At 41.4% G+C, this 10922-nt stretch overlaps 1 protein-coding gene across 1 annotated transcript; it reads left to right on the top strand.

Moving 5' to 3' along the window:
• Positions 1-38: 38 nt before the first annotated feature.
• dclre1a (DNA cross-link repair 1A (PSO2 homolog, S. cerevisiae)) lies at positions 39-9655 on the top strand. The gene is made up of 9 exons (XM_070851904.1): positions 39-528; positions 1214-2575; positions 2666-2799; positions 4069-4187; positions 4514-4657; positions 5042-5187; positions 6193-6347; positions 7268-7409; positions 8973-9655. The coding sequence occupies exons 1-9, from the start codon at positions 159-161 to the stop codon at positions 9137-9139; spliced, it is 2739 nt and encodes a 912-aa protein (XP_070708005.1). The 5' UTR covers positions 39-158; the 3' UTR covers positions 9140-9655.
• Positions 9656-10922: the final 1267 nt, after the last annotated feature.

Genomic DNA, 10922 nt, shown 5'->3' with positions numbered 1-10922 from the left:
ACACTTATGTTCGCCATGTTAAGGAATATACAGTAGTCGTTAGTCTACCGTAGCGTTTATTATTTTCGTTAACCGCGGGATGTTATCAAACGTTCATCCTTGTAATAACGAGGGGTTTGAGGAGGTCGTTCGGGACGCTACGCCAATTTTTGCTCCAAATGTCCAAAATAGACGACTCTGAAAATGACATTTGGGAGTATAAGCCTCTCGAGAAGAAGAAGAGACTCAAATCACCGGCTGCAACTGCACCTAAAAGAAGATGTACGTCCAGAAAAACCTCGAAGAAAGACACTTCTCTGTCAGTCAAGACAGCTGATGGTGGAGATTGTGGGACTTCTGAGGACACTTTAAAGACACATGATCAGCTACCTCTTTCTAATGGGACAGTGCAAACAGACACTGCTGCTGAGGGACCAACCTCTGGGGACTTTTGCCCCATGTGTCAGATGCCCTTTTCCATTTTGGTGGTGCAGACTCAAAGATGGCATGTTGCTGAATGTCTAGACATCCCCAGAGACACATGCAAAGGTACAGACATCCATGCTGTCTTCATATACACTTGATATATACATAAACATAACATACAGCATCCACATCAGTGTCTCGTTCAGTGCTGGAAATAATGATTCTTATTCCACACATTAAAGTTATTCACATAAAACACTGAAATGTTATATATTGCAAGATGCTCTTCGTAATACTTCATGGAATAATCCAGCGATTCAGTACTGGACTTCCATTAAATACACTGGCACTTTCACTAAATTCTGAGTTTCCTGATCATGATAACATCTTGGATGTTGATGAGAACATTATTTTTATTGCAGTAATTTTCTCATCACATGAACGTAGCATCAGCAGCATCCTCCCTGACTGGTCTTTTACAAAGTCCATACACCCACAGGTTTTTTTGTTCAAATCTGAAGTGTTGAGCCCAGCTCAAGAAAACCTTGAAGACATAGTCATTATTGTCATCTATAGAAAGCCTCCCTCAAGATCCACAGCAAACTTTATTCAATTGGCTGAGGATTACTTTTCCTAAAGAGTATGTACATGTAAAATCAGTGCTCATTTAAAAAAATTCACACTTCTTGATATATCCGTATTGTCAAACTGATGTCACAGATTTTGTATTTAGGCACTTTTGGATTATTATAATTGTGCATCCTGCTTTGATAAGCCTAATTTCTATATGCTTTGCCTGTTCATACAGAATGTCCAGATGGCCTCCAGTGCTCCTCCACCATTCCAAACCATTACAAGAAATTCAACCACACGCTTCTGGCCAACTGTCGAGCAAACGGTGACACAGCCCTCCTCAGTCTGTCCCAGCAGGCAGGAACAAGCGGGAAGACCGACCGCAGTTGTCTACCAGGACTGTTAAAAGATGATGTGGATGGCTTTCTTTTAGAGACTTCACAGGACAGTGCTCTCAGTCTTTCTGCCTTGTCCAGTTGTAGCGTCTCCCCTCACAATAATCACACCGCGACACCTCCGCCTAAGCTTACAAATGGCCTTCTGCTACTGCGCTCACCTGGCCCAGAGGACTTTAAGAAAAAGAAAGGCTGGCTGTCCTCTACTAAAAGCCAAAAGTCCATCAGTGCTTCACAAGAAAGCACAATAGAGCTTTCATCCACTCCAATGAAGGCAGAGAGTGGAGCACAAGCTCGTGAAGGTTTACCCAACAGTGAATCTGCCCCTGACAAAGATGATGCAATATCCTATTCTCCGCTTTCTGAGTTCCCTGCAGAGACTGAAGTCAAAAATAATGACTGTAGAAAAGCCCTTTTTAATAATGATGCATCTGAAAATGAGGCTGAAGACTCAATGCTGCTGTTCAGTGATGGTTTCTCAAGTGAAGATGAGCTCCTCACTCAGTTTATAGAAAATATGGAAACCAATAATGCACAGGTAAAGGAGCCTGCTTCCTTTAACACCCAGCTGCAGTCAGTTACCTCATTACCACCCACCAATCAGCAAGAAGCTCACAGTCGAGCCACCAGCTCCTGTAAGAGTAGCATTCAGTCTCCACAAAGTATTGTTTTAGAGCGCCTGAGAGACACTCTTCTAAGCTCAGATAGCCTGCATCTGGAAAACTTGAATGACAGCAGTTCTCAATCAGAGCAGCCTCACGCAACTTCTCAAGTGCTTTCATCACAAACCTCCATTGTCCAAAGATCTCAAACCATGCCGCCTCAGAAGGACCAGAGCAAGGCAGGTCAGGCCTCCTGTTTGAAGCAGACGGACATTGGGGTGTTTTTTGGCCTCAAGCCCCTCAAGGAGAAGGAGAAAGAGGCTGAGAGTGGACCAAAACAACTCAACACCACAACTGCTCCAACACTTGGTGAAAATTCAGGACAGAGAAGACAAAGGAGAGACAGGCAAAGAAAAAGTAAGGCCGAGGTAACTGCAGGCGCCTCACAGGGCACAGTGACTGTAGATATCAGTAATGCAGCTGACGCTCAGGGAGAAGCCGGGAAAGGCTGGACCAGTGGATGGAGAAGAAGGTGGAACAGAAGGAACGCTGATGGAGAAGTTGTGTTACCACGTTGTCCTTTCTACAAAAAGATTCCAGGTTAGTGAGTGACCATATATCATATATTGCTGTATACAGTTGAAGGTAAATTATTGTGTGTTTTGAAGACTGATGTAAAATTTTGCACAGGCACGAAGTTTACCATAGATGCCTTTCAGTACGGAGAGATTGAGGGCATCACTGGCTACTTCTTAACACATTTCCACTCAGACCATTACGGAGGGTTGACCAAGAACTTCACATTTCCAATCTACTGTAACAGAGTAAGTTAAATTAATTGATCTGTGGGATTTTTTTTTTTCCTCTTTTGACATGAATCAGTTCTGGATGGTGGCTTTTTCCTCAGATTTCATTTTAATTCACAGCTGAAATTACATCCCACACAGTTTCCTAATTCATACAAGAAAAGAAAAGAGCAAAGTGCCAATATACATATGTCTGCCTCTAACAGCCTGTTAGTCCTTGAATACTGTGGAAGAGATTATTTCCTTGAAGGTGCTGCAAACCCCCCACCCCACCCCTTTTTTTTTTTTTTTTTTTTTCTTCAAAAATCCTGTTATTTGCACCTCCATTAAAAAGCTTACTGAGCGCTCTCTTCCACAGAATGCATGCTCCAAACAAACGCCTGATCTATTTGTTATCTCACTGCACTGCATTGACTCAAAGTAATGAAAAATTAGCTTCAGTTGGCAGCAATGCATACAAATTCGCCGCTGCCTCTGATTGAAATTTGAAGACCTTTTTGGGGATTTTTTTTTTTTTTTTTTTTTTGACACTTCCTATCCAGGAAATTTTGTTTTTTCTGTGTCTCTGTTGGTCTTTCCCTTTATAACATTATCACTTTGTTGCCACTTTGCAAATGCGGCAACCAATTAAGGTGTGTGAATTAAGCAAGAAACTGAATGATTTAAGGTATATAGCCAAACAAGACGTATCCTTTTTTTAAATTCAACTTCACATTGCCTCTTTCAGGTTCAAATTGGACGTGTTATTTGCTTACAGTAGGTCAATTCAGCTACTGTACATTTTGTTTGTCTCACTGAGATGTTTAAGAACATACTTCTGAAACTAGTAAGAGCCCAGTATATGTAGAAAAAAATCTATTGGTGAAAGAGGCTAGATATTACATAAGTTCTCCTGTCAAATGGGTCACGGTTTATCATAGTGGGGTGCGTCTCCTCTCGGGAATACAACTAAAAACAGACTTACAGGGACTGATTGGGACTCCATTGGGGTTTTGTTTATTTGGTAGGTCACGGAAATTCAACTTGGATGCTAGGTGGGTCATAGCCCAGAAAAGTTTTAATAGGAATCACTGAGGAAATTTGATAAAATAAGATTATGGGTGAATTACTCAGTGAACAGCAACATAAAGAGGGCTGATGCAGAAAAAGCTGAGATTATTCGAAAAGCATGATCTTTTAGTCTGTTATATTGCAGACCTCTAGCTTCGGTGGCTGCTGCTGCTGTGTCACTGTATGAAAGTAAACCATAAAGTCGTGTGTTGACTGACGTCTGCCTCTTGTGGTCAGATTACAGGGAACCTGGTGAAGAGCAAATTGAAAGTGGCAGAGCAGTATGTCCACATTCTCCCCATGAACACCCAGGTCACTGTGGAAGGCATCACGGTCATCCTCCTGGATGCCAACCAGTGAGTCTACCTCACCTGAAGTCACTATCGGCCCCTGAGTGATGATCAGCTACTTAACAGTGGCCAGCGACTGAAGACATTTTCAGTTTCAGTTGTTTGATGGCTTGTTAACAGGCTTTGTTAAAGAAGTGCCTTAGCACAAATGCACTAATAAGCATGCATAAAAAAACAGTTTAAGTTGATGTGTTAATTTACATATATACATTATGTATACCTACAATATGGACCACACGTTCCCTTGACAGTCAAAGTTTATTATTAATTATCCTAGTTTATCACACAGTGATTACTTGCTTCATTTTGAATATATCAACCTTCTGGTTCAGTTGTCCAGGAGCTGCCATGCTGCTGTTCTTCCTGCCTGATGGACAGACAGTCCTCCATACTGGAGACTTCAGAGCTGATCCCTCGATGGAAACCTACCCTGAGTTACTCGGCTGCAGGGTTCAGACGCTCTACCTGGACACCACGTTAGTGCCCGTTTGCCTCCCCTCATTTACACTGCATGTACCAGTGAGGTTATTGAATGGCCAAAACAGAGGACTGCCCTGAGCTGTGTGTGTGTGTGTGTGTGTGCCCTTTCTGGGTGGTTACTGTAAAAAAGACTCTTCTCAGCCAAAATGGATCAATATCTGTGAAAATGTGTACACTGTGCACTTTGTTTTCACTCGATGCTGTCAAACAAGGAAATATAATATAGTATAGTATCATTTGGGAATTGTTGGATTTCTGTAAATTAAAGAGAATGGTCTTGGCATGCTCTATATGAAAAGTGTCTGGAGAACTTTTTGTTACAAAGAACGATTGACTGAAGCCCTGAGTAAACTCAGATTTTCAATTTCCTATCTTTATAGCTACTGCAGCCCTGAGTACACCTTCCCCAGACAGCAAGAAGTCATCAGCTTTGCGGCCAGCACAGCCTTTGAACTGGTGACTCTGAACCCTCGCACACTTGTGGTTTGTGGATCCTACTCTGTGGGAAAAGAGAAGGTCTTTCTGGGTGAGTGTTATGTCGAAATTATACTTCCTGCATCCGTGTGGCTGCATGTGACATAAATTATCTGTGCCTTAGATTTTGTAAAGGAGGTGCTTTACCACCTAAAACTGAATCTTTATCAATAATTTTAAAAATGCCTTGTTCTCAAGTTAACCACATTTTCAATTTTATCAACTGGGTTTTTTTTTTTTTAAAGTTTCAGAAATTAAGGAGAAAGGATTTTCTCAACTTTACCTAATAACTATAGATATAGTAATTGAATTAAGCCATATATTAGTATAACTTAATATTAAATACTACTGTATCTCTTAGCAGCATCTCCAGAAATCAGAGTAACTCAGTTGCCTCATCTTTAGGCTTTCGTGTGAGTGAATTTTTCCTTTCGCCTTACATCACTGCCATCACTGACCTTTCCTGTCATTTAAAAGTCATATGAGGTTTGGAGAATTGTGGATTCGTCTTGTTTTGAGACGAGAGCCAATCAATATGTGTTGCTGTTATGTGAAGGCCAACAGTCCTGTGACGCATGAATAATGCTCTGCTCCACTTAGGTCCTCAAAGAAAGTGAACAACATGCATTCATTCTGCAATCCCCTTTGCTCTAGCGAGCTCTGCATGAAACTGAAAAAAAATATTACAACTGATTCAAATGATTGTACTCAGCCACTTTGTTCTCCTGTTATTTCACAAGAGCGTTTGTGCTCTTGAACACACACTTGACAAGGCAATGAACATGATAAAAATATATCCAGATTGTTTTTTGCTTTAAAACGCTGTCATTCAACACTTTTACAGTCAGTATGATGCGTTCAGTGAGGTTGGTGTAAAGTAAAATACTGTCCTGGAGTTCTTTTTGGACCAAGTAAACTCTATCATGAAATAAAATGTACAGTGGGGGGTAACAACAGGAGACTCTTAAGTGCGAGTACATACTGGGTTTTAAAATGAAAAGGCTGAATTGCCCACATTCCTGGGTCTTACACAGACCTTGTTCTGCTTCATTGGTAGCACTGGCAGAGGTCCTGGGGTCTAAAGTGTGTCTCTCCAGAGACAAATATAACACCATGTGCTGTCTGGAGTCAGAGGAAGTCAGACAACGTATAACCACCGACTGGAAGGCAGCCCAGGTCCATGTTCTGCCCATGATGCAACTCTCCTTCAAAGTAGGTGCAGCACTCATTTTCCCTTGTCTGATCTGAAAAAGAACAGTTATTACGGAGGGCCCTCAGGAGTGTGAAACAAATGTCCTATTTTAGTGGTATATTTATGAAGCAAAGTACCACAGTGATTAGAGTAAAACATCTAACAAATATATCAAATCATAGACTTGTCCCTCAGGCAGTATCTTTCTTTATTCACTGCATACAAGTCCATGTATTTATACAAGTTTAATTTAATAATGCACTACTTAGTGAGATGAAGGGGAATGAAACCAGCTAATATATTTCTACACTGTGTCTCAAGCGGTGTGCAGATCTTTATGTTTAACCAAGAACTGCTTCAAATTATTTCTGGACAGTTTATTCTGATGTGCAAACACTTCTTTCATTCTGCTTATGGTCTATTATTATGCAAGTACCTTGGACAGGAGTTAAAATAATTAGGAAATGCTAATTATGATGACCAAGCACATCATCACTCTAAAAGGACTAAAGCATTTGAATTTGCCATCTGTATAGCCACAGATAAGTCCCAGAGTTCATATAATTCAAGCATCACTAGGCACAGAGAGGCTGACTTGGGGGAAATGGATGCAGTTTAGGTTTTAATGGAGACCTTTTTGAGCTGTGAGTCTTTCAGATATTATTATCAAGAAGAGCTACTACACTCTGGAAAGAGTAGAAAACTATAAAACTATATAGATCCACATTTAAAGCTAGATGTTTGCATCAACTTTATAGTACATTAACGGCACTCTGTCATAATTCAGTTCATCAGCCTGTTATAAATTCTCCGATCGTGCTCACATATTACATTTCCTTCCTCACTTTTTACAAACTGCATTTGCAAGTGCAATGGGGCTCAGTCGGAACATAAAATCATTTCCATTTCTTCTCCCCCATCACCCTCATCTGGTCTCCAGAAACTGCAGGATTACCTGTCGCGCTTTTCAGGACAATACGATCAGCTGGTGGCCTTCAAGCCCACAGGCTGGACCTTCAGCCAGCAGGTGGAATCAGTGGGAGATATTCAGCCTCAGATCAGTGGCAACATCTCCATCTATGGTACGCATTCATCTTTTTTTTTTATTTTCAAACATATTTTAGCACCATTTGAATGAATAACATACACTCACGTGATAGTAGCAGCAGAGAAAACCCTGAATACTCTGAGGCTAAAAAAGATGCTAATGAATCACAAATGAGGAGGAATGGTCCAGAATAATGTTTTTCACTAGTGAATCCTTCTCTTGGCAGTGTAAATCAGGGCTATAACTGTTACTGCTGTTTCACAGTATTTGAAGATCTTCTATAACGGTGGAGATGGAACTGTAAATGCCCTGACAGAGTGCCCTTCTGTCTTTCACTGACCAAACACAGAGGCTTAATATAAATTGTCATTTTGCCACACGCTGCTGAGACTTTATGACGAGGGCAGAGTTTTCCTCCTGCCAAAAACGTGACTGATCATCACATTGTTGCATTTAGCCTACAGCTCCCTCTTTTGGCAAAGAGAAGAGAAGAGAAGGGGAGGGAGAGAATAAACAATAGCCCCTGGCTCAGTTTCAGGTTACTGCAGCTTGGTGAAGAGAGGGAACATAATGAAGAGAACGCTAGGTTCTGTATCTTCAGTCATGAACAGCACTGCTGGACAGTAGCCTAGCATTAAACCCCAGTGCTGAAATGGGTCATGACTTGATTTGCCACTGCAGATAGAACCTGTTTTCCCTCCTGTCCTCTGTTTCATGTTCAGAATAGATCAATCAACAGCACCAGCCATCTGGCCTGCACCGTGCAATCACCAGCTAGAGGCTTTGGCCATGCACACTCGCACACAATTTCTTCCTCCTCAGCAGTTTGCTTGTCAGTTCTGTCTCTCTGCCTTGTGCTGATCTCCTCCTCCTTGCTCCTCCAGCCATATGCTGCAACTGCTCCTAATATTGTTCTCTGCATGTGGGGGGTTCGACTGTGTACGTGAATAGGCTTCGTTTCTGTTAAATCTGTTTTAAAAGCAGAGGAGCACATCAGGTCGTGGAGGGGTGAAGGGAGGACAAACGAGATGCAGCAGCTTTCTGCAGCAGTCCCAAAATATATTCTCTTTTCACAAGAAAAGAAGTCATTTGATAGTCTTAATGTTTCAGCAGCTGAAATCTGTCCTGTCCCCTCAGAGGGGAAAAGTCTGAGCCTGTGGTTCACTTTGAGCATCTGGTCCCTCTTGTAAGACTCCGCTCTGTTGCCTGTCTGACAGACTGCCCCATACTTTTAGACATCTGGCTCCATGACAAGTTTTTACCTCCTGTTTTTAATCTCCTGTTTTCACTGAGGTTGATGTTTCTTAATGAACAAGTTGGGAAGAAAAATATCAAAGCTAATGAGCCGATTGAAAGTGAAAATCATGTCTGAAAACTATCCACGGTTCAGTTCTAAACCACTACTGGCATCTTGTCTCTTTAAAAGAACTGCGATAAGCACAATTCATGCTGGAAATAACCCTGGTGAGGAAAAACAAAACGTGGGCATTATCTTCATGACACCTGGAAACTACTAAAAGATATGGTGACAAATGCAACCTTTTAAATGCAAGTTTCAAGGTTCATGACGATGGCAAGCATTTTGCTTCTTTGACAGGAATCCCATACAGCGAACACAGCAGCTTTCTGGAGTTGAAGCGTTTTGTCCAGTGGCTTCAGCCCCTCAAGATCATCCCTACAGTCAACAATGGCAGCTGGGCCAGCAGGAAGGCCATGGAGAGGTGCTTTAGTGAGTGGCTCATGGAAACTAAAGCTAAGCTGTAACTTGTTTACCGAGGAACTGTGTTTGCAGATGGACCCACGATCGCTTCGGTTGGCCATTTGTAATAAAATATCCAATACTTCAAATGCTGTATAACCATAGGGAGCAAATCTATCTTTAACACTACTCATTTCTTTTTAATGAAGTTGCTTACCTCAGATACTGAACTCATAACACTTGAATTTCAAGGGAGAGGGTCTGGTTATGATGAAACAGTTGACCACAATATACACACACGATTCCCTGTTCAGCTGTTAAAGATGATTTATTCCCGGCTCAAATTATAAAGGTTCTATTTTTATCCACAACAGCTCAGCTGACGGCTCTGGAAGCTGTTTCGGTAAACACACTGAGGTTGTGCATGTACCATCTCTACGAATGGACCTGTGTCATCCAGAAATAATATTGTACAATAGAAATGAACCTGCTTGGATTTGCCCCGTTGCCACCACTTCCACTAATACCCTCGTTTTTCAGCAATATACTTCAAGTGCTACTTTGAAACTGTGCAATTCCTTGATAATCTGTATTTTCTGTATTTCAGTATTTTCTTCAATGTAATTAATTTTTATGCTGAAGAAAAATAAATGTTTTAACTTATTTGTAATATTTGGCTGTTCATCTTACTTGTCATTCAAGACCTTGTTTTCTTCATAAACTCTGCAAAATCAGTTGTTTTCAGTGTTGTATTATCTTACATGTTCACTGTTATTGTACATCATCACACTGTACATGTATCAGTAGTTTAAGTGTGAGACAGCAGAGATATGCCTTGCAGAGATGGAGCGGTCTGATTCTCAGTCCCTGTAAAGCCGGCTTTTCAGAGTCACTCAGTGCGTTCAATCTTGGCCCAAAGTGAGGAAAGTCATAGATCTGAGATTATAAACTCTGAAAAGACTCGATGGTTTGTTTATGTGTAGTCAGTGATGTTTGCTGTGTATTTAATATTTTAGTTTATCTAACTTGGATGTTGACATTAAACCCCTGCAGAAGGGGCTGCCTGCCATATGTATGAACACTGACTCCTCTTGTAAATTTCCATCACTTATGAGGACATAATGTTTGGCATAGCAGTGCCTCATCTCATTTTCTATACCGCTTATCCGTCAGGGTCGCGGGGGAGCTGGAGCCTATCCCAGCTGACATTGGGCGAGAGGCGGGGTACACCCTGGACTGGTCGCCAGGCAATTGCAGGGCCACATACAGTGTCGATAATCCAAAAATGGAAATTAATGATTTAAAATCATCTCTAGGTATTTCATTAGACCTCTTGCTTCACTTCCTATTTAGAATCATCAATGTCTCATCATCCTTATCACCACCTTTCTAGATGATTAATTTAATCACCAGTGTATTTGAGCTCACAGCAGGCCATTACCAGCAAGTCATTCTAATAATAATGGCATATTGTATTTTCTATCCTCGGGCATGAGTATATTAATTCTTGCTGAATTGAAATTGGATTGAGTGAGGCGCTTGTTGAAAGTCTTTCTGTTCCAGCCAGTGGGTGCACCTTATTGGTGGAGAGTTGAGCCCAAATTAATGAGCAGTCGTCGTATAATCTTGTTTATTCCTTCAGAGACGATGATATTGATCACCCCATATCTTCTGGCCTGCAGGTGACTAGAGGAGAAAGGAAGCTGGAAGTTCAGGTTCTCGCACCCTCAGGCGTTCACCCTGCTGAGCACGATACTGAACCCCTGCCAGCTTTTCATAATTAGACACCCTTTGGCTTTCACTACATGCTCCAGTAATTACATCAATGAATTAATAAATCAGATTACA

Source organism: Pempheris klunzingeri, chromosome 20 (assembly GCF_042242105.1).
Source record: "Pempheris klunzingeri isolate RE-2024b chromosome 20, fPemKlu1.hap1, whole genome shotgun sequence".
NCBI lineage: Eukaryota > Metazoa > Chordata > Actinopteri > Acropomatiformes > Pempheridae > Pempheris > Pempheris klunzingeri.
The sequence above is the reverse complement of the archived record's forward strand: the minus strand, read 5'-3'. Positions and strand labels throughout refer to the sequence as shown.